The 23123-nt window shown below is 50.0% G+C and overlaps 2 protein-coding genes across 4 annotated transcripts; one reads left to right on the forward strand and one right to left on the reverse strand.

Annotated features, from left to right (window-relative positions):
* Positions 1–4984: 4984 nt before the first annotated feature.
* TESK1 (testis associated actin remodelling kinase 1) lies at positions 4985–10294 on the forward strand. Its single transcript, XM_047065989.1, has 10 exons — positions 4985–6195; positions 6329–6450; positions 6580–6628; positions 7133–7279; positions 7614–7696; positions 7865–7955; positions 8198–8281; positions 8413–8502; positions 8643–8757; positions 9106–10294. Exons 1-10 carry the CDS (start codon positions 5977–5979, stop codon positions 9990–9992), a joined length of 1887 nt encoding a protein of 628 aa, XP_046921945.1. The 5' UTR covers positions 4985–5976; the 3' UTR covers positions 9993–10294.
* Positions 10295–10396: 102 nt separating this feature from the next.
* Positions 10397–18233, reverse strand: CD72 (CD72 molecule). 3 transcript variants are annotated; one of them, XM_047066012.1, is made up of 9 exons: positions 17997–18233; positions 17795–17902; positions 17099–17194; positions 16389–16478; positions 15721–16056; positions 12681–12823; positions 11936–12054; positions 10856–11002; positions 10397–10577 (listed from the first exon to the last, which is right to left on the reverse strand). In XM_047066012.1, exons 1-8 carry the CDS (start codon positions 18076–18078, stop codon positions 10861–10863), a joined length of 1116 nt encoding a protein of 371 aa, XP_046921968.1. In that variant the 5' UTR covers positions 18079–18233; the 3' UTR covers positions 10397–10577; positions 10856–10860. The 3 variants fall into 3 exon arrangements, with proteins under 3 accessions (XP_046921968.1, XP_046921958.1, XP_046921977.1); XM_047066002.1 differs by having other exon boundaries at positions 17099–17284; XM_047066021.1 differs by lacking the exon at positions 16389–16478 and having other exon boundaries at positions 17099–17284.
* Positions 18234–23123: the final 4890 nt, after the last annotated feature.

Consider the following 23123-nt stretch of genomic DNA (forward strand, 5'->3'; position numbering starts at 1 on the left):
GAGACCTAGAAGAAAGAGCCAATAACATATGAGAATCAAGAAACCAAATGAAGTAATTCAAGGTGTGATAATGGTACTTTGGTTATAGAGGAAATGACCTTAGAGGATAATGCTAATAATGCCATGATGTCAGAAACTTATTTTCAAATGGTACAATAAAAATTTATTATGTTATATCAGGTCATTTATCATATCATACCACATTAGAGAGAAACACACAAAGAGAACAAACAGCAAAATGTTAACAATTGTTGAATCTAGATGAAGGTACACAGGCCTTCACTGTGCATTCCTTCAACTTTTCTGCATGTTTGAAATTTTTCATAATAAAGAGATGGTAGAGGGGACTGTTTTGAGAACAATAGGTAATCAACTATCTTCATGAAACTGCTCTTCCTAAAGTCAAATAATCTTATATCCCAGATTACAGTCTCTAAATACCATTTCCAACTAAAAGGAACTATGAATCTTTGGGAAAAATAGCTGATACCAGCTCTAGTTTAGGAATACACAAAATAAGCATGGAACATTTTACTATATTAAATAGCAAGAAACCTTAAAGGTTGTGTCAAAAAAACCCACTCAGGATCCAACCTGAATAAGTTCCAACTGGTCAAAATAGGACAATTTTAAAATGATAAAAATAAGGGTGCCTGGGTGGCGCAGTCGGTTAAACGTCTGACTTCAACTCAGGTCATGATCTCACAGCTTGTGAGTTTGAGCCCCGCGTTGGTCTCTGTGCCGACAGCTCAGAGCCTGGAGCCCGCTTCAGATTCTATGTTTCCCTCTCTCTCTCTCTGCCCCTCCCCCACTCACGCTCTGTCTTTCAAAAATAAATAAATGTTAAAAAAATTAATAAAAGGGTGTCTGGTGGCTCAGTCGGTTGAGGGTCCGACTTTGGCTCAGATCATGATCTCACGGTCCCTGAGTTCAAGCCGCGCATCGGGCTCTGTGCTGACAGCTCAGAGCCTGGAGCCTGCTTCCAATTCTGTCTCCCTCTCTCTCTGCCCCTCCCCGGCTCGCACTCTGTCTCTCTCTCAAAAATTAATAAACATCAAAAAAAATTAATGAAAAAATAAAAATGATAAAAACAACCAACAATTAAGACACATCATACATGTATTAAATTATGAGTTCATAATGGTACCATAAAAAAACCTCACTGGTCACTTTTGGAGAATGCAAGGGAACCAACTCATTAAAAGCTGGTAAAATAAAAGAGAAACAACCATTTTTCTTGCCCTTCCTGCATGAAATATATCTCTGGGTAACAAGCTGTTGTGGAAAAGTTTCTCTTTATAGAGGTATTCTACCTACTAAACAATGAAGGAAAAACAGAATGAGAATATTATTTTCTAACTCCTTTATTAATGAAACTAGAGCAGTGCTTCTCAATCAGGGATAATTTTTTTGTCCCCCAGGAGACAACTGGCAATGTCTAAAGACATTTTTGATTATCACAACTGGGGGAGTTGCTACTGGCATCCAGTGGGTAGAGACCAAGGATGTCGCTAAACATCCTGCAATGCACAGACAGCCACCTACAATTAGGAATTATCTGTCCCCAAATGTCAGTAGTGCCAGGTGTGAGAAACCCTGGTCTAGACAATGAACATCATAATTTACCTCACAAACAGGCCACTGTATGCCTCCTGATAAGAGTACTAAACTAAAAAAGAGAGAGAGAGAATACTAAACCCACTGATGAATTAGTTTTGCCAAAATAATCAAATCTAAATCTGATTAAGTCTCTAACTACCAATTTGCCAGAAATACAGGGGACTGAGAAACATGATAAATTTACCAGAAGAAGCTCAGAAAAATTCAGACTTTGAGAAACGCTACAAAACAAATGACATGGTTTCTTTAGAAAACGGGCACCTGGGTAGCTCAGGTGGTTAAGCATCTGACTCTTGATTTCAGGTCAGGTCATGATCTTGTGGTCCCCAGATTGAGCCCCACAGGCTCCACACCTACAGCAAGGAGCCTGCTTGGGATTCTCTCTCTCTCCCTCTCTCTCTGCCCCTCCCCTGCTCATGCTGTGTGTGTCTCTCAAAATAAATACATAAACATTAAAACAAACAAACCGGGGCTCCTGGCTGGCTTAGTCAGTGGAGCACACAACTCTTGATCTCAAGGTTGTAAGTTCAAGACCCATGTTGGATACAGAGATTACTTTAAAATGAAAGAAAGAAAGAAAGAAAGAAAGAAAGAAAGAAAGAAAGAAAGAAAGAACTTTAAAAAGACAAAAACAGTAAGGGATAAAAGAGGATGAACTTAAAGATTTAAAAAGATTTAAGAGATACATCAACTGTGATGTATTGACCTTATTTGGATTTTGGTTCAAACAATTTCTTTTTTTTTTTTAATGTTTATTTATTTTTGAGAGCGAGAAAGAGAGACATAGAGCACGAGCAGGGGAGGGGCAGAGAGAGAGAGGGAGACACAGAATCTGAAGCAGGTTTCAGGCTCTGAGCTGTCAGGCTCTGACCCTGGGCTTGAACTCATGAACTGCAAGATCATGACCTGAGCTGAAGTCGGATGCTCAACCAACTGAGCCACCCAGATGCCCCAAACAATTTCTTAAACTAAACATTTATAAGATAATGGGGGAAATATGAGCAAATAGATATTTGATATTAAGGAATTATCAGGCTTTTTGGGGTGTGACATGGTACTGTGGTTTGGTTTAAAGAAGAATCCTCATATTTCAAAGGTAACATACTGAAATATTTATTGATGAAATGCTATATCAAAAATATACACCAAATAATTAAGTGGAAGGAGAGAGCAAGGGTATAGAGTTAGATGAAACAAGATTGGCCATGAATTATCATTGGAGAATCATTAGCATAGTAGGTACATGAAAGCAGGTACTTTCACCTCGGTCAGATCACTTATGGCAACAGTACAAATGAGGCATAGACAAGTGATTTTGCACAAGGTTCTCCAACAAAATGGTCTTACCCAAGGTAAATAAACATTCATTCTTTTATTGTTTGTTCTTTCTTTTCATATTTGACATTTTTCCATCATAATAGTTTGAAAAACAACCACAAAAGGATCTTCTAAATAGCTTAAATTAAGGAATACTTAAAACTTATCTTAGCAGACCCCTCTGTACTACTTAATGCTGTTCATTATTTCACTTTCCCTAAATTCCCCATTCCTTGGATTCCATGGCACCAGCCTCTCTAGATTCTCTTCCTATCTTTCAGCTTGATTCTTCATAGTCTCCTTCACGGAATTCTTTTCATCCACACACCCTTTTAATGTTGGTGATTCCCAGGATTCTTGTCAGCCTTCTCCCTCTATACACTCTACTTGGATGATGGCATCCACATTCATGGTTTCCTTTATCATCACACCTTTACTTGAGGCAAACATCCAACTTCCCCCACCCAACCTTTCCTCCTGGATTCTTTATCTCAGTTGATATCACCAGTCATCTAAACTACAAACTTAAAAATGATCCTGGCTGATGCTTTCTCTCCACTGACCTGACTGACTTCGGATACTAAATCAATCATCAAGTTTTCCCAGACTGGTTGAATGTTTCCTCTTCTTCCCTATTATCCCTATCCTAGTTCAGTCTCTCATCCTCTCCTGACTGAACATTAGCAGAACTTCCTTTCTAATCAGTCTCCCTGCCTCCATACAACCACCACAGTGATCTTTCTAAAACAGGATCCTGGCTCCTCTGCTTGGAATTACTATCGCCAACAACGGTAACTCTCAAACTTGGATAAAAGGTCAGATATATGTCAATTACATCATCTATTATAATAATATTTTAACAAAATGCATAAATTCCTAGTGTTTACAGATCTCATACAACTATAGGAAGCACATTTACAAATTAAATAGTTGTGGGTGTTAAATGAACATTAACGTGATGAATGAGTTTGTTTCGCTGAGATCAAATTGCCTCTGGAAGAATTACATGATGCACAAGGCCCAGGCATAGGTTGTTCTCAAGACTGGCCTATCTTCACTGGCTCTGGAAGGGCTGTGAATCTCTTCCATTCTGTCTCCAAACCTGTGCGAAATCTTCCGCTGTACGCTGCACCGGGACAGCATCCGGTCTTCTCTCCACCCTAAGGCAACGTTTATAATCTAAGACTGTTTTTTCTCTTCTCATTAGCCCTGGACAATTAAATAGAACTTGGCTCCAACTCTCATAAACACCGGACAGGACTCTGTTAGAAGGCGAGCACGCACACGGACGCAGAATGTGCTTGCCTTAATTTCCTTTTCATCTTACCACAGAAACAGAAATGCAATACTTGAGAATTTTTTTTAAAGAACTCTGCCTTCTTCAAGCCCTCTCGCTCCCGAGACCTGCAGGCTTCATTCCCGCCACCCTCCATTCCGCCGCTAGGTGGCAAGCTGCTCACAGCTGCTCGCAAACGCTCGCCTGGGAGGCGTCCTCCGGATGGAGCGTCGTCACTCATCCCTGGCGATAATTGGCTATTTCGCCGACCCCCGGGGGGAGGAGCCAGCAGAGAACCGGAAGCGTTGGGTTCGGTGAGTGCACAGTGCGTGCGCATTCAGGGCTCAGCACCGACTTAAAAGAGGCAGACTGCAGCTCCTCCTCCAGCCTGAGGGGGCAGACCGGATTCCTACAAGGTGGAGGGCAGAACCTCCAGAGAGGGGTCACACTGATAAGGGCTGGGCCACATTGAGGGGAGGAGTCACGTTGAGAGGAGGGGGTCACAATGACCGGTGTAGTCACTCTGAGAGGTGGGGTCTCATTGTGTGGAAGGAACACACAGAGGAGGGGTGTCTCACTGAGGGGTTCTGATACACACCGATGGTGGCAGTATCATACTGGGGAAAGGTCCCTCTGAAGGGGGCGTCTCACTGAGGAAGTGAGGGGTCTCCGAAGGAAAGGGCTCCTGGAGGGGCGGGGTTTTGCCGAGGGGTGGGATCTTGCGGAAGGAGGGGCTTCCGGGCAGGTGGAGGCTCCTGTGCAGAGAGATAGGGTCATTTGGAGGAAAGAGTAGGAGGTTGAGGCTGGGTAGTCACTGGACGGATACTCCTCTCTTCCTCTGAACTTTATTCGAGGGAGGCGGGATGGAGTAAGGAGGTGTGGGCCACATCAGGGACGGGCTGGCCACAGGCTCACGATACAACCGCCCGAGAAGGGAGAAAGTGTCAGGGAATCCAGGGGTGTAAGGGTCGAGACCTGGGAAATGGGCAGGCTGGAACAGAGCGCGGGCCGGAAAGGTAGGCAGGTTGCTGGACTACCTCCGATTGTGGCTAGACCTGAAGTGTCTACTTTTCTGCCCTGCTGGCCCACGAAGCCCAAGAATCCGGCGGCTTCCTGAGCTCAGCTCTCTGTAGACAGTGGACTGAGGGTGGGAGGAGAGAAAGGACACCCAGGGCAGCTAAAAAGGTATTTGAGCTGCGCGGACGCACAATCAGCCCATAATTCCCTTCAGTTATTTAGCTCGGGCCTGAACTTATTTGGCCCCGACGTCCCAGACCCTCTCGCCCAGGGTGTCGCTGCCACGGGTTAGGGGTTGCGTACCTGAGGGGGCGTGGCCGCTGCCGGTGGGCCGGGCTGGAAGGAGTTAAGCGGAGGCCCGGCTCAGCCCCGCCCCTGGCAGGCCGCGGAGCCTGAGCCCCAGCGGCGAAGCGGAGCAGCCGCCGCCCGCCCGCCAGCCAGCCCGCCTCCGCCTGCGGGGAGTCCGCCCGCTTGCCCGCCGGCGCCCGGGAGAGCCACTGCCACCGCCCGGCCCAGGCCCAGGCCCAGGCCCTGCGCCGAAAGAAGCGGAGCGGCGTTTACCCGGGCCCTGCAAGCCGGCGCGGCGGGGGCGGGCCCAGGATCTTCCGCTGATCTTCCATTCTCCCGGGCGGGAGCCGGAGCCCCTGCGTCCCGAATCGGGCTGGGCGCGCGCCCATGGCAAGTGCGGCCTGCCCGGGCCCCGGGGACCCTGCCATGTGAGGCAGGCCGGGGCTGGGGGCCCGGCCATGGCCGGGGAACGGCCCCCACTGCGGGGCCCTGGGCCAGGGCCCGGTGAGGCGCCGGGGGAGGGGCCCCCGGGGCCGGGGGGCACGGGTGGAGGCCCGGGCCGGGGCCGCCCCTCCTCCTACCGGGCTCTCCGCAGCGCTGTGTCCAGCCTGGCGCGCGTGGACGATTTCCACTGCGCCGAGAAGATCGGGGCCGGCTTCTTCTCTGAGGTCTACAAGGTAGGATCAGCAGAGAGGGCAGAGGGGCGGGACCGAGCCTTAGACGGGAGGCTGGAACTAGGGGCCCCAGACCCGGACGACACTCGCGACCTGGCGAATCTGCACGGGACTCGCCGGCCCATGCCGCCCCCAGGTTCGGCACCGACAGTCAGGGCAAGTCATGGTGCTGAAAATGAACAGACTCCCCAGTAACCGGGGAAACACGCTACGGGAGGTGCAGCTGATGAACCGGCTCCGACACCCGAACATCCTAAGGTGAGCGGCCTCAGCCGCTTGCTGAGAAGCTTGCTGGGAGAAGAGGAAAGATCCCGCGGGAAAAGTGGGAACTGTAGAGGGGCCTGGGTTCTTACAGCCTACCCTCCTATCTTCCCCATCCTCTTCCAGGTTCATGGGGGTCTGTGTGCACCAGGGGCAGCTGCACGCTCTTACAGAGGTGAGGATGGGCCAGGAAGGAGGGGACCCCCCACCATCACCATGGGGAGAGAGAGTCAGCGCCCGATGCATCTACAGAGGAATAATGAGAGGCAGCAGGACCTCCTCCCATGGGAGGCTTCCTGAACTTCCCTTTGGGCTAACCACAAATAAAAGGCCTCAGTTGGTCACATTCCCTATATGCTCTATAACAATGTTGTCCAATAGAACTTTTTGTAGTGATGAAAATGTTCTGTAGGTACATGTGGGTAGGTAGCAGTAGAAATATGACTAGTGTGACTGGAGAGCTGAATGTTTAATTTTATTTAAACTTAATTTAAATTTAAATAGTTGCACAGGTCTTGGACAGGACAGCTCTAGAATATGAGCGGGAGATCCTAGCACACAGACTCACCCTTCTGACCTTTGCGATCCTCCTAAGTGTCCCCTGGCTTATAAGTAGGAGACCTGCAGTACAGACAGAAACCTTGACATTCATTCCCCTTCTGCTCCCATTATGCCCCAGTATATGAATGGGGGAACCCTTGAACAGCTGCTCAGCTCTCCGGAACCCCTGTCCTGGCCTGTCAGGCTCCACCTGGCTCTGGACATTGCCCGCGGCCTGCGGTACCTGCATGCCAAAGGTGTATTCCACCGAGACCTAACATCCAAGGTAGGCTGGCCAGGTGGATGGAGGCATGAAAGGGGATTTGAAACTATTACACTGTAACTGACCCATGGATGTTGGAATGTGGATAGTAGACATATTAGGATGTTGGGGTAGCAAAGCATTGGAGAACGGGGGACTGGAGTGAAGGGGAGCTCTAAGGGGCTGGGTACCAGCCTATGTTTGCAGTGATAGATGAAATTGCAAGATTGTGGTGCATTAGAGAACTGGTAGATCAGAGAGGGTTGGGGTTCTTCTGGAGTGACAGGGCTTTGGGGTGTATATTGGGAGATAAGAGAATAGAAGGTGATGGGTGTATGGGATGCTATGTGTGTGCCAGAACTGTCTGATCCGACGGGAAGACCAAGGCTTCACGGCTGTTGTGGGTGACTTCGGGCTGGCTGAAAAGATTCCTGTGTATAGGTGAGGTGAATGCCCCTGTGCTCCCTAAACTTTCTAGAAGGCCCCTATCTAAATGAAGCCTCCAGAGACATTTCCCTTGGAGTGGGGAGGGGGCTGACCTCATCCTCTTTTGTTTAGGGGGGTTATCTGAGTGAGCTGTTTCTGACCACTCTGCCCCTACCCCTGCAGGGAAGGGGCAAGAAAGGAGCCATTGGCTGTGGTAGGTTCCCCATACTGGATGGCTCCAGAGGTGTTGCGGGGTGAGCTGTATGATGAGAAGGTAAGACATCAATCCTTCAGATACCCAAGGCCTTCCAGAGACCTTCGAGATACTTTTATAAGGTCCCATCCCAATTTCCTTAACAGCCCTACTGAATATTTAGGAGACCCCCAAGATCTCCCTTCCCCTTCATAGGCACCCCTCCAACACATGAAACTATCAAGACTTCCCCCCAAATTCTGACAAAATTCTGACATGGAAACTGTCAGTGTCTTCCACTGACATTCTCTCCTCCCCCCCAGGCTGATGTCTTTGCCTTTGGGATTGTCCTCTGTGAGCTCATTGCACGAGTACCTGCCGACCCAGATTACCTACCCCGTACTGAGGTGAATGATGTCTCCAGGTTTGAAAAGGAGGAGCTCTAGACTGGTTCTCTGGAGGTTGAGGTCCTGACTGGGGGGCAGAAGGAGAACCCAAGGAAGGCTGACTGGAAGGCCCCTCTTCTCTGTACCCGCAGGACTTCGGCCTGGATGTGCCTGCTTTCCAGACCCTGGTAGGGGATGACTGCCCACTGCCCTTCCTGCTCCTGGCCATCCACTGCTGCAGTGTAAGATCCTCACTCCCTTTCCTTGCCTACCACCCACATCCATCAGCTGGCAAGGCTTTCCTGTCCCAGGTGGTGAGAGGAAAACTTAGGGACCCTCTTTTGGAGCAATGAATGAAGCTGCCCCTTTCTCTCCCCATCAGATGGAACCCAGCACTCGTGCTCCCTTCACCGAAATCACCCAGCACCTGGAATGGATCCTTGAGCAGCTGCCTGAGCCATCCCCCCTCACCAGGGCTCCCCTGACACACAATCAGAGTAAGTGAGCATGACCTTGACCCAACATAAGTCCTTTTGTGTCTCTTCCCTAGGACTGAGGGAATTGTCTGGGGAAGACTAAGTGTATTTATTAGCTGAGAAGGCTGTGGGTGGGTGGTGGTGAAAGGACATCTCAAAAAAAGATATTTTCAAATTCTAGAACCAAGGAAGGAGAAGGAGGAAAGAAGAGGTAAAGGAGGGCTAGAGGTGACATCTCCCCCTTTCCAAAGTACCCAGTGGAACTCCCTTTTGTAAGCTCTAGTCCCACCAGCCTCCTGGTGAATAATGAGGCCTCAAGGAACTATGATCAATGCTAAGAACAGTAACCACACACTTCTCTGTCTACAGGGTCTGTTTCAAGAGGGGGTCCGTCTGCCACACTTCCTAGGCCAGACCCCCGGCTTTCCCGAAGCCGGTCAGACCTCTTCCTGCCCCCATCACCGGAATCACCCCCCAACTGGGGGGACAATCTGACTCGAGTCAACCCCTTTTCACTCCGGGAAGACCTCAGGGGAGGCAAGATCAAGCTGTTGGACACACCCAGCAAGCCAGTCGCCCCCCTGCCCCTTGTACCACCATCACCACTGCCCTCCACCCAACTGCCCTTGGTGACCACTCCAGAGACCCTGGTCCAGCCTGGGACACCTGCCCGTCGCTGCCGCTCGCTACCATCATCCCCTGAACTTCCCCGACGTATGGAGACAGCACTGCCAGGTCCTGGCCCCCCCACTGTGGGCCCCTCGGCTGAAGAAAGAATGGAGTGTGAGGGCAGTAGCCCTGAGCCAGAACCCCCAGGACCAGCTCCCCAGCTGCCCCTGGCCGTGGCCACAGACAACTTCATCAGCACTTGTTCCTCAGCCTCCCAGCCCTGGTCCCCTAGATCAGGACCTACCCTTAACAACAACCCCCCAGCTGTGGTGGTGAACTCCCCACAAGGCTGGGCTGGGGAGCCCTGGAACCGGGCCCAGCATAGCCTGCCCCGGGCAGCAGCCCTGGAGCGGACAGAACCCTCGCCGCCCCCCTCAGCTCCCCGGGAGTCTGATGAGGGGCTGCCCTGCCCTGGCTGCTGTCTTGGCCCATTCAGCTTTGGCTTCCTGTCCATGTGCCCCCGCCCCACACCAGCTGTTGCCCGCTACCGCAACCTGAACTGTGAGGCGGGCAGTCTCCTCTGCCACCGAGGGCACCATGCCAAGCCTCCCACACCCGGCCTGCAGCTGCCTGGGGCACGCTCTTAGCAGTAGAGCCTGTGGTCTCTGGCCTCCAACCTTGGCCTTCAGGATGCCCTGTGAGGACAGAGCACACATATTGGACAGTGCCAGCCCCAGATGGGCTGACCGGCTCTTCTCCCCGTGTAGGGGAACCTCAGCATGGACTCAAGGGACAGAACATTTCCTATCTAGCCCCTGGGCTTGCTCTCCCGTGGGCAATCACTGAACCAGACAAAGCATTGCTGACACATGAGACTAACACGTGCAAATTATTTAAAAATATTTCAATAAAACTGCCTGGCTGGCTCCGGGCTGCCCCTATCCACTCAGCCCATGCGCCCTCCTCCACCCCGCCCCCAATTCCACTATGGGAAGTTCTTGGGGAGGCCAAAATCTCTTCTAGAGACTTCTTCACCCACTTTCCCAGGAACAGTCCAGTTTCTGGGACAGGATTTCAAGCAGGCGGCAGGCTGGCTAGAAGTGTTGGGCATGGATCAGCCCTTGCCTGGGCACTGCCCACAGAAGAGTGAAAGAACACTGGAGGGAGATGATCTTAGGGCCTGCAGGCTGCAGTTACAGGTGAGGGGCACAGGCTCTTGTTGGCACGTGTACCTGTAAGAGTGAAGCATCAGTGAGCTCCACATTCACTGTTATTAAGAATGCTCATCCAGCTCATCCCATCTTCTCAGACAGCCAAGAAGCCTCCCTCCAGTTCCAGGCCTTCCCTGTCCAACCCCCCCTTACATAAGCAGACCAAGGCCCTGAAGTCTGTGGAGGTGACTGTCACTCTCAGGAATAAGTTTTTCCCCTGACTTCTGAGCCCCTGCTCTGAGATCCTCTCCCTCCTCCCTCCCCAACTCTCGTGCCTCAGTCCCATCCCTCGTGCTTACCCAACTCAGGGCAAAGAGTAGTCCTTATCTGGATTCCCGAAAGCTGCCATCTCACAGATGCAGGGAAGATGAGAAGTGCAGTCCTCCTGCTGCCACTTTGGCCAACTGGTTTGTACCTTGTAACATCTTGAGCTTCGACCATAATACCTAAAGATTGGTGAAGTAGAACTGGGATAAAATTCTGCCCCTCCCAACCCACCCCACCCCCCCATTTCACCCCACCCCCACTCCCTTCTCTCCCCTTGCCCTGCATTAAATACAATGAAGTCCTAGCTTGCCCTGCCTGCCTAAGGCCACGTCTGGGCATGGTTCACGGACAGATGTCTTTTCCAACCCGAAGAGGCTTTAGGACCAGGGGAGGGAAAAATCACCCAAGATGTTAAAGATGGAAACCCCAGTTAGGGAACATGGATGATGACTACCCTGCTTCAGGGTCCCTGGAGTTGATCTTCAAAGTTATCCCACTGCTCCCTTACTTCCTGGGGCAACTCTAGTGCCAAGTGGTCCTGACGGAGAAAGTGCCACCTCAGTTTCGGTAGCCTTGTCAAGGGATGGGAAGTTAGATGCTAGGGTTCATCAGCTGTGAAGCCCTAGCTAAAGCCTCACCTTCTTCCTCTGAGAGAAAGACGACATATGTCCCAACCCAGTAACTTAAGGGCGCCTGGGTGGCTCAGTCGGTTAAGATCCAACTTCAGCCCAGGTTATGGTCTCATGGTTTGTGGGTTCAAAGCCCCACATCTAGCTCTGTGCTGACAGTGCAGAACCTACTTGGGGTTCTCTCTCTCTCTCTCTCTCTCTCTCTCTCTCTTTCACAAATAAACTTAAAAAAAAAAAAAAAAGGTCCCCACCTAGTAACTTGAAAAAAAAAAAAAAAGTGCCAGGGACTGCTAGGTACTGGGGAGGGGACAGAGAATAAGACTGTCCTAAGAAGTTATTAAGTAAAGAAAATGCACAAATAGGCAATTACAATATTAACTTATGAAAGAGTTTTGGGAGCAGAAACTGGAGAGGAATCTCAATACCATGTCTTTATGAAGGAATTATGGAGTTGTACATGCCCAGGAATCCTAACAGACTTACCCAGAGGATTTTTTACTATCAGCCTGCTGCCACATCTTAATATAGTTGGAGATAGCCCAAAATGAACCAGGAGGATTAACTTCTGTCAACATCTTCCTTGCATTGTTGAGATAATTACCCTGAGGGGAGATTCAGAGAGATGAGAGGTGTGTGGAAAATGATGAGAAATATTCCAATATGTGTGTGGGGGGGGGGCAAGGGGAGGTAGGGGAGGGAATGGGCCAGTGGAAGAAAATGAACACTACAGGGAGCCCTATGAGCTTTGACCAAGAGGACTGTGTCTGACTGGTGCATGACATCAGCTCATCAGTGACCTATCCCTGCAGCCTTCAAGCCACCATGCAGATGGAGGCTCACCCTTCAGTTCACCTCCCAGCTGGGTAAGAATTTCTGCCAGCCTTTGAAGGGGAGTCATTCCATGAGCTGCTCTGTTCACAAGGAGCCAGTCCCTTCAATCCAGCCCACCAGTTTGGGACCTCTCTGCCTGAAATTCCATGAGAGTCAAAGAAGCTACTAAGCAGCACTGAGAGCTGAGCAGAAAGCTGAGATGAGAAATAGGTTAAAGTAAAGATGGTTCATAAGCTTCAACTCTCATGCCACCTCCAGTCAGTTGGTAGGGGCCACCTCAAGCACTGTGCTGAGAAGCTGCACGGAAAAAGGACGCGTGCCACGTGTGCACTGCCATTCCTAACTGATGGCATAGATCCCTCTACCCACTATGGTCTGTGAATGAGGGTATGCTTACTGAGTAATAAATGTCATTGAAGGTGGCCAGGTCAGAGGACAGAGATTTACAGTGGTTTTGGCTCTCATCCCAAGTTCTTGCAGTAAGTGAGATGTAAAAGCAACTCTTCTCACTCAGTATCCATCCTGAGGGACAGCAGGTATCTAAAAACCAGAAAGAATGTGACAGCACAGCCCAAACCCAAGAGGGAGATCTCCCCATTTGGGATGAAAGTGAGGACTCTGCGACCTGGTTGCTCACAGTGTCCCCCTCAGTCGAATCTCGGCACCTTTACTGACTTCTAACACTTGATCTTTGCGATCTTTCTTTCTTCAGCCTCCCCTAGTAATTCCATTCCTACACACATTTAGGAAAAGCCTTTGGTATTCAACAACATCACTCCTTAACAGGCTGGGAGCTTTATTTTCATAGGGCTCATGGTACTACTACCGATTTCTGAATGATTGCAGTCTCCCACCTACACCTTGGCTAACCTCACCTGGGCCCCCCATAAGTGTTCAGTAGGCTCTAATTCATCTCAATAGGTCCTTAAGCATTCCTCACTGCATATTCAAAACTTTCCCATACCCCTCAAGCTGCTAGCCACCTCCCCTTTCCTCCCCACTCTTCCACAAGTAATAACCTTCGTTCCTGTTCTGCTGAAATTGTCAGACACTTGATGTGAACTCTCTCCATTTCCTTCTCTTCCACCCCAAAATTTGTCTCTTCCCTGCTCCTCTGTTCCTGATCATAAGAAATAAACATCCCTCTTTCTTCAACAGCTTTGTTCCATGAGTTCTACCTCCATCACTCAAAGATCATTCCTTCCCCACTCGCTCCCTCTCGTCTGTCTACATTTTCTCATGTCCCCACCTAGCTACTCTCTTGCATTTGTGTCCCATGGCAACTAAAAGGAATAAAAAGTCAGTGTGGCCACCATGGAAGAGGCTGAGAGGATAAGGGTCATGCTGAAAAGTAGGCAGAGACCTTGGTAGCCAGGTGAAGGACTTTTATATTACAAGGAAGAATAAGTCAACACGGGGTTTTACATAGAGGAGTTTTGTTCACTGGCTGTATCCCAAGTGCTTGGTCACAGCACTGGACATATAGTATTTATTGCATAACTTTTGATGTAATTAATTAACTGGAATGGCATGATCAGATTTTTGTTTTTAAAGGATCACCCCGGCTGCAACATGAAACGTGGATGGGGGAGGGAGGTGTGGAGGGATGTTTAGGAAAAACAGTGCAGCAAGCTGCCACAGTTATCATTGCAGAAGATGGGGGTGGGCAAAAATGTGAACGAAAGTAGATGCAGGGGTGGAAAATGGAGGGAGTTCCTCCGCCGGAGTCGGGCACTTGACTCTCGGGCACTTTCTGCTGAAAGTGACAGAGAAGGTGGTGGGGTAAGGAGCTATCGTGGAGGGCAAGCCACCACTGCACAGCTGCCAGGCAGCATTGAGGGACCGGCTGGGATGGAGACTAGAGTTCTGGTGGCACCAAGCAGAATGACCGCACAATATGGCACACGTGGGTGCAGGCATGCGCCAGGTGGGCACTTGAGTTCATCAGGTGATCAACTCTGGTGCACCAGAAGGTGTAAAGGAACAAAGGAGCGAGTGGTTCAAGTGATGGATAGAGACGTGCCAGCTGATGCAAAGGAAACAGGAGAGATAGTGGGTTAGAGGCCTCAATGAGGTTAAAGACGTGTAGGGAAAGCTTGGAGGAGGTGGGTGTGGTCAGAGTGGAGGTCTGAAGGAGAGCCTGGGCCTGGCGGGCTCAGTTGGAAGAGCATGCAACTTTTGCTCTCAGGGTCGTGAGTGCAAGCCACGCATAGGGGGTAGCGATTACATCAGTATTACATGCATACATACATACATAAAGAGACACCTGGGTGGCTCAGTCAGTTAAGAGTCTATTGACTTCAGCTCAGCTCATGATCTCACAATTCGTGAGATTGAGTCCCACATCCGGCTCTGTGCTGACAGTGCAGAGCCTGCTTGAGATTCTCTGTCTCCCTCTCTCTCTCTGCCCCTCCCCTGCTCGAACTCTCTCTCTCTCTCTCTCTCTCTCTCTCTCTCTCTCAAAATAAATAAATAAACCTTAAAACAAACAAACAACAAACAAAAAACAGATCTTGGAGTTGAGATCGGAAACCAGCCTTTTAGTGGAAGAGCAGTTTAGGATGCTGGGACCTAGGGTGTAGCTGAGGGAACGGGTGACAGCACTGCACGGAACTGAGAGTCATAGAGAATAAGAAGGCTAAAGAAATGAGGACTGGGTGTGTCTGCACATAATCTTACTATCTTAAGCCTTGGGGGAGTTATCCAGATGCCCCCTAAACTAGACAGAGCCTAACCTGGACCATAGGTCACCAGTCCGTGAACATTCCAGTTGCCTTGGCCCTGGCACCTCTAATCTCAGCCTGCTTTTTGCACCGCCTCTCTCCTTTTATGTGGCCCCCTCCCTCACCCCCACACACTGCCTGGGCTCCTGCCTTCAAAATAGATGAACGCTCCACCCCAGTTCCCTACCCCACATTACCCACCCCCACCTCATTGTGAGTGCCACCCACACTTGAGAGCTTCAGCTACTTTGCCCCACCGCCCCCCATCAATCACTAATTCTTAACCTTTGAGGAATCTCAGATGTAGTGAGAAATAAAGCTATAGACCCTCTCTTTAGAAAAATGTGCAAACAACCAGTTTCACATCCAAATTCAGGGGGTTCCCAGATCTTTGACTCTGATATCAAACCACATGAGACCTGAGTTTGGTGCTTGGGACAGTGAGATCTGCATTGCTGGCTGCCACCCTCCTCTCCTGGAGGATCTGCCTTAGAGCTGGGTGAGTCGCCCTAAATCCAGTATGCAACTTGATCCTCCTCTCTGTTAGCCAAGGCTGCACAGCTTGTGTCAGCCACCACTCTGATTTACGACCCCTTTCCTCAACAACTTAATACGGCCCCTGATAGATAGATCCTGCCCCTGCCACGAGTGTGTCCTCATTTCAATCCGTCCCTCACGCACACCCTCCCATCTTTCCTCTCCCAGAGCAGATACCTGATAAGGGGCATGTGAACAAGGGCTTCATTGTATCCTTCATCCGGCTTAGCCTCTGCTCCAAGGTCCTCCTCTGCACCTCCTCACTTTGCAAGGCCTCCTTGGTCTTCTCCCTGTCAGACTGGCAGGCCTGTAACTGCTCTTGGGTAGCCTGGTGAACCCTCTGTTCCTCCTGTAGTGCTTCCTGACTCAGGGCTAGTTCCCTCTTGGACCCCTGCAGATCCTCTTCCCTCTTCCCCAGCTGGGTTATCTTTAGGTGGAGCTGCTGCCTCAGGCTGCTGTTAGTGGCTTCCAGAACACTGTTCATCTGCTGGAGCTGCTGAGATACCTGCAGATCTGTTCAGCCATAATGAGATTTGGAGGACATCTTCCTCAGCCATGCTCTGGTGCCCTGAGACTTCAGCATCAGTCTTTTGTCTGCTCTTGCAAATTTTTGCATAACAGGCTGAAATATAGGATCTGACTGCCTAAAGCTTAAGGAGGTACTGGATCAGGTAAGGACAATTTAGGAAGACACGGCACTCTAAAACAGACCTGGCTGGAAACCAGACCAAAAGCTAAGGAGGTGGTGGTGACTGGGGGCCCTGCCCAGAGAAGGGCAGCCGCTGGAGACAGTAGGGGAGAAAATTGCTTGGGGTAAGTGGGAAAGGGGAGACGGCCATACTCACAGCGCACTCCCAGGCAGATGGCGGCCACCCCTAACAGCAGGCAGGCGAGGAGCAGGCCAAGAAAGAGGTACAGCGTGCAGGCTGCGCGGCCTTAGGGAGACAGTGGGATGAAGGGCAGAGACCCCCACGAAAGTCTATAGCCTGAGGGGCTGGCTGGGTGGGTGGTATTCATGGGAAAGGCATCCCTCAGAGGACGTGGTGCAGGCATGGTGGGTTTTGTCGGGTAGTGGGTTTCCGCAGGTAGCGAGGGAAGATGTTCCAGAATAAGGGCTGGGATTGCTGCTGGTAAGGATTGAGGGGCGCTACCTGGTAAGATGGGAACTAAATCTCAGACGGAGACAGAGGATGGGGATATAGGAGTGGGGACCATCGTAACGGGGGGAGACGGGAGGATCTAGGTCAACCTGTGGGAAAGATATATGTGGATATTGGGGGTGAAAAGGACGGGAAAGGGGGTCTCGGGGCTGCCCGCGCAGTCCGGAGGGCTGCTCCGGCAAACTCTTGGTACCAGACCCGCACACCGCCGGGCAGGGCACCAGCCCAGCTGGGACCCCGCCAGCACTTCACTTCGCTATCACCTCCCGGGGCGGCAGCGCGGGGTGGGTGATGTGGGGGCGGCTGCCCAGCGGGAGGCCCCGCCGCGTGCCCGAGCGCGAGCCCTGCTGCGCGGGGGGGGCGGGGCGCGCAGGTGGGGAGGGCTCCGTACTCACCAGTGAGAATCCTCCCGGCAGCTGGTGACGCCACGGAGCTCCAGGACGCAGTTGGCTGCTCCGCCTGGAGCCCTGCGGACCGGTGGCTACTCCAGTCTGAAGATGGGAGGCCCCGGGAAATTCCTTTCTTTCCACCCTCTCCTTCTCCACCGCGCCGAGAAGCCTTCAGCGACACGCTAGAGTACTCTGGGACACGCTTAGCATTCTCTGGAGTTCTGCCTCTCCCCCAGGATTCTTGTGTCTCTCCTGGGTCTTACTATAGCCTCTCCCCGGGGATCCCCTCCTCTCCCTCCTGGGTCTCCCCTTATGTTTTCCGCAGCCTTCTCCACCCGCCCCCCACCCCCCCATCGGCCTGCCCCAAATCCTCTTCCTGGAAGCGCGTCCATCCCCCTCCCCTGCCCTCTCTTCTCTGTCCCATGACTCCCCACTTCCTATTCGAACTCCTCTCCCCACGGGGCTGCCCTGACCCCTCCCCGGATCCCTTGTCTCCACCTTGCCCCCGGGGAGCTTTATTTTTCCCTGGCTCCCATTTATCTAGTGTTCAGTCTTCTCTTTCCTAAGCACCCCCTCCTTTTCCAAGGGTGTTGTTCCCCCCCCCTCCAAGAATACTGTGGACTTGCAGCTCGAGACACAGCTCTCCTCACCCCCCTACCGCCCCCCCCCCCGCCAAACAGACAGGCTCTGAGCTTTCCGTACCTGCTTTGTCCCCTACTCCAGAAGAGGCCAAGCTCAAGGGCCCACCTGAGACTGAGACTGAGGGCACTTGTACATTCTCGTAAGTGAGTTCCTCATCCTCATCAGCCTCTGGGGCAGGAGAGGAGAGAAAAGGTGGAGGTGGGGTAGAGTCATGAGGGAGCATAAGGTTGCAAAATCAAGGAGATGCTTCTTCCACCCTTACCCTGTCCTGACCGGCTGGAGACGCTCTTCTTCAGGGGAGCCTTCACAAACCGCAGGTCTGCATAGGTGATGGCCTCAGCCATGGCCCTGAGCACCTCTGCTCCCACCGCTCTCCCCCTTCTTCCACTGGCCCCAAGCTTCCCTTGACACTCTCCCCTCTGTCCCTTCACACTCTTAGGCTCTGTGTTCCTTCGGTGACTGCACAGCTTAGTGCTTTACCCTGTGACTTCCAGTTACAAAAGAGGAAGATGTGAGCAAGTCTCAGACAGATGGGTTCAGTGAAGCAGATGGCATCCCTAAGCCTCTGCCAGAGGGACAGCCTGGGAAACTGAGGTCCAGAACATGTGGGTAGAGGCTGGAGGTGTCAGGGCTCACTACTCAGGCCTGTCCCTGTGTCCTGCCTGTGCTCCCCCTGCATGCATCCCAGACCCATTTTGGCAGTACTGGGCTCTAAATGCCTATCCTCCTGATCATCTACCCTGATTTGCCCCATGCTCTTCTCTTGGCTGCTCTGTGCACGGGCTTATCTATGTGTTGTCAGAGCTCTTTTGTGCCCAACTAAACACAGAAGATGTCCCCAGTCATTGCTCCAGAATGGAACTCCATCCTCTCCATCACACTGGGGTATCCTACTTTGGAGCCCGTGCTCCTCCTCATCCTGCGGTTCCTAGCAGATGTAGGTTCCCAGAAAGAGGCCCTTGATTTGGTGGGGCTCATTTCCTTATCAGTTTGGGGCTTTCAGGGTAGACTCAGCTCCCTTCCAGCTGTAGTCCTACAGGGCTTCTGAGGATCTCACACATAGGAAGGTTCTCACTCCAAAGCCCTTCCTGAGAATGTGGCAGCCCTTTGGAGGATGCAGGGGATCTGGGGCCACACTGCTTCTCTTCTATAAACTCCCCCAGACTCCCTCTTCACAAACTCTCCCTGGCCTTCTGGACCCTTGTTCCCTTCTGACTACATGTTTGGCCAATCAGCCCCTTCCCCATCCGTCTTGCCCCCTGCTGGACTTGGGACATCTGAACTGGATCCAGCAAGCTGAGTCCAGGAGGCAGAAGCTTGGGGATAGGCCTGGGCTGGGGGTGAGGATGAGGGACAACCCACAGCTTGTGCACTTTGGGAAAAGCCTGCAGCACGGACCATATATACTCCCTTGTGGGGGGGTCAGGGAGCAGGTGAACAAAGGAGTAGTGTGGCGGTGAAGAAGGGCGGCAGCTTCTCTCAGAAGGGAGGCAGGGAAACAAAGCACAGCTGGGTCCTGAGTGCACGGACTCTGAACCTGAGGTTTTGATATTTTCTTGTTTTGGTTTTAGTTTTTTTCTCTTACTTTCCTTCTAAAGGTCTTCCTTTAAAGAAGAGTCTCAACATTGTCCCTTTACACCCAGCCCCAAGGAAAAAGGGGGCATTCGTGGGAGAAGAGCAGGGGCTGGGAGGCCCTCATGGGTGCCAAGGGCCTAGCTGAGATGGAGACCAGTGGAGGAGGAGGGGCTGTCGAACAGTAGTTCAAAGGTGCTCCCTAATGTTCTTTTACCAGGATGTGACCCCAAAGGGCTTACTTCCACAGATGGGAAGAAGCTGGAACAAGACAAGGTATGTAGGTGGGAAAAAACCCACTTGCAGTGGGTGACATCTGCCCCCGCAGAACCTCTTCACACACTGCCACCTCTGTGGGGAGGAAAAAGGAAGGGGAAGGAGGTCCTCACCACACGCTAACAGCCGTAGTATATGACTAGTAGTGTGTGGAGGAGTGCTGTGATGGGCCCTATGGGTCTGTTGAGAGCTCTGCCCAATAGCACCCCACAGCCCACCCACACAAAGGGCCCACTGAGGTAGAAAAACACATTTGTCACCTGAGGAGAGGCAGGCATATTGCCTGTGTGTGAGTGTACACGTGTGTACATGCATCCCTGGGTCTTTGCAGGATGTGGGGGTATCTGTGTGAGGTGAGCATCTATGTCAAGGGCTGCTGGGAGGACGAAGCTCTGAGGATTCTGTGGGCTGAAGGGTGCCTGTGAGAGCTGTTATTTTTTTCCATGGCAGGGAATGAGAGGCCATTTTCAGAAAAGTCTTAAAAGGTGATGGGGACAGATTATAGAAGTATTTCTTTTTTAAGACTCACTGTTTCCTAAGGTGTCCCTGCAGCTGTTAACCGTCCTTGCTTAACTAAAGTTTCCAACAACGTTGTCCCCTCCCCCAGTCACCCTATCAGGACCTCCTCCAGATAACAGAGGACAGTGTGTGTTGGTGACTCCCTGGGGGCCTGTGGGGCCTAAGAGAGTGAGTGGGAGCACATAGAGCAGCTGGTGGCATGGGTGGGTGGGGGCTGTCAGGGTACTTGTATCTGTGGTGTATGGGGGCGGGGCAGTGTGTACATAGATCCGTTTTGCAGGAACATCTGCAGGAATTCAATAAACTATAGATAATATCCCCGTTTTCAGAACCAATACACAAGCGAGCAAGGCCTGGAAGCCAGGTGAAATACCAAACCAAGTTTCCAGTATGTGCTCAAAAAAAGAACCAATGGATATGCTGCCTAAATGGGACCTTGGAGAGGCTTCAAGAGAGAAGGTCCCCAAATGCACCTGGAGTGAGCTAAACTGCACATCCACAATGGCATAGACAACTTAAGCAGTCTTGGCCTGTGTCTCTGTCCTCCTTAGCTCTTGTGGGGATGGTTACACAACTCCTTATGACGTTCTGCTTTCCCTTCCGATGCCTTCTTTTGTGAATAGGGTGTGAGAGAGGGATCCTTCTTCCCCACATGTGTCTTTGCAATATTGACATTCACATTACCTTTCAAGATTGGATATCAGAAAGGACGCCTGAAACTCGTACTGTGTCTCCACTTGTCCAAATGTCAGGAGAGCCTGGGGCCTTTTAAGAGCTGAGAAGCCAGTGCTGTGCATTTCAGCTTTTCCATAACCATTATATCATATGAGCACAGACACCAAAGCCCATTTCTTGCTCTCTCCTGGCCTCTCCATTGTTTGTTACAGGGACTCGGTTGTAAAGGTAGATAACAGGAGGCAGCCCAGCGATGAGGACAGCAAATGAGGAATTTGCTGTGTGGAAAGGGGCTCATCTGTATAAATTTTGGTGAAGTCCAGCCCACATCAAGAAGTCAAGGAAGGCTTCTGAGACCCTGAAAACCAGGTTGTATCCAACTTCATTACTTTAGTCCACTGGCTCTGGGAGGCTCTGATTTATAGACAGATCATGGTAGGCAGAATAATGGCCTCTCCAAAATGTTCACACTTTAATCCCCAGAATCTGTGAATATGTTACTTTACTTGACAAAAATGTAAATGTGGTTAAGGACTTACTGCATTTAGTAAAAACATCCAAGATATGTTAAATAATAAGAATAATAACAGGCATCTCTGTCTAAATGTTTTTTTTTTCTTAATGTTTATTTTTGAGAGAGAGAGACAGAGCGTGAGTAGGGGAGGGGCAGAGAGAGAGGGAGACACAGAATCTGAAGCAGGCTCCAGGCTCTGAGCTGTCAGCACAGAGCCCGACGCAGGGCTCAAACTCACAAACTGTGAAATCATGACCTGAGCCAAAGTCAGACACTCAACCAACTGAGCCACCCAGGTGCCCCACTAAATGTTTATTTTAATGGAAGTGGTTTTAGTATTTCACCCTTGAGAACAATGTTTGCTGTTAAGTTTTAGTAAAAAGCCTTCATTATATTTCAGCAGTTTTCCTCTTTTTCATTTTTACATAGAATTTTTATAAGGAACTATATTAAATTAAGCTGGCTCTAACTATTAAATATGGGAGCTTTTCTTCTTTTCCTATAGTTTTGACTAAATTAAATGGCATGGAAGCTATCATTATTTAAGAATAGATAAAACTTAGTTCTGGTGTCATTTGAATGCAATCTTTTCTAAAAGTAGGTCTATAATCACCTTTTTATTCTAGTCTTCTCTAAGATAAGTTGAGCTATTCAAGCTTTCTTCTTTCTCTTGGGCCAATTTTAGTAATTTACATTTTTCCTAAAATGTATCTATTACCTCTAAATTTTCAAGTTAGTTGATGAGGAATTTTATTATTATTATTTTTAATGTTTATTTATTTTTGAGAGAGACAGAGCATGAGCGGGGGAAGGGGAGAGAGAGAAGGAGACCTAGAATGTGAAGCAGGCTCCAGGCTCTGAGCTGTCAGTACAGAGCCCTACGCAGGGCTTGTACTCACAAGCTGCAAGATCATGACCTGAGGCTGAAGTCAGCCGCCCAACTGATTGGGCCACCCAGGTGCCCTGATGAGAAATTTTAAGTTGCACCTTTTTATAATTCTTTAATTCTTTCTTCTAACTAATATTGTCTATTTTTACTCCTTTTTTCTTTGTGTGTGTGTGCATGCTTGTAAGAGGTTTATGAGCCCTTTTATTTATTTATTTTTTAATGTTTAATTATTTTTGACAGAGAGAGAAACAGAGCATGAATGGGGGAGGAGCAGAGAGAGAGGGAGACACAGAATCTGAAGCCAACTCCAGGCTCCGAGCTCTCAGCACAGAGCCTGACTCGGGGCTCGAACTCACATACCTCGAGATCATGACCTGAGCTGAAGTCGGAAGCTCAACCGACTGAGCCACCCAGGCGCCCCTTTATTAGCCCTTTTAAAGAACTTTTTAAAGTGTATGCTCTTTAGTATTTTTGTTGGTTCTCCATTTCATTCATGTCAGCTTTTGACATTTCCTGCTTATTTTTGGTTTCTTGTTCTTTTTGTAATCTATTGAAATAAGTACTCCCCTTTCTCTCTCTCTCTCTCTCTCTCTCTCTCTTAAGCTTGCTATCTTTATAGCATTTGGGGCATATATGATACAGGGCAATTGAGATGGCATCCAGTATTACACTATTTTTTCACTAAGCATTTAAATTTTGTAAATACTATAATTTTGTTCTTTTTTAAAACCAGCTTTACTGTATTGTAATTGACACGCAATAAATTTTATCAGTATTAAGTGTACAATCCTATGAGTTTTGACAAATGTATTCAGTCATGTAACCACCACCACAATCAAGATCCAGAAGATTCCCATCATCCTAAAAGTTCCCTCCTACCTCTTTGCAAGCAATCCTCACACCACTTCCAGCTGGTAACTTAAATTCCCCTTGTTGGATACCAG

The sequence above is a fragment of the Lynx rufus genome, unplaced genomic scaffold (genome assembly GCF_022079265.1).
Source record: "Lynx rufus isolate CCGP_SWC_20201006 ecotype Redwood Valley unplaced genomic scaffold, mLynRuf1.p SCAF_10, whole genome shotgun sequence".
Classification (NCBI taxonomy): Eukaryota; Metazoa; Chordata; class Mammalia; order Carnivora; family Felidae; genus Lynx; species Lynx rufus.

Coding starts and splice junctions, on each gene's coding strand:
- TESK1 (XM_047065989.1), top strand. CDS start 5,977: ATGGCCGGGGAACGGCCCCCACTGCGGGGCCCTGGGCCAGGGCCCGGT. Junction 8,282..8,412: donor ATTACCTACCCCGTACTGAG/GTGAATGATGTC, acceptor CTGTACCCGCAG/GACTTCGGCCTGGATGTGCC. Junction 8,758..9,105: donor TCCCCTGACACACAATCAGA/GTAAGTGAGCAT, acceptor CTCTGTCTACAG/GGTCTGTTTCAAGAGGGGGT.
- CD72 (XM_047066002.1), bottom strand. CDS start 18,078: ATGGCTGAGGCCATCACCTATGCAGACCTGCGGTTTGTGAAGGCTCCC. Junction 17,285..17,794: donor TGGAGTAGGGGACAAAGCAG/GTACGGAAAGCT, acceptor AGCGTGTCCCAG/AGTACTCTAGCGTGTCGCTG. Junction 12,055..12,680: donor TCAATGACATTTATTACTCA/GTAAGCATACCC, acceptor ATCTCCCCTCAG/GGTAATTATCTCAACAATGC.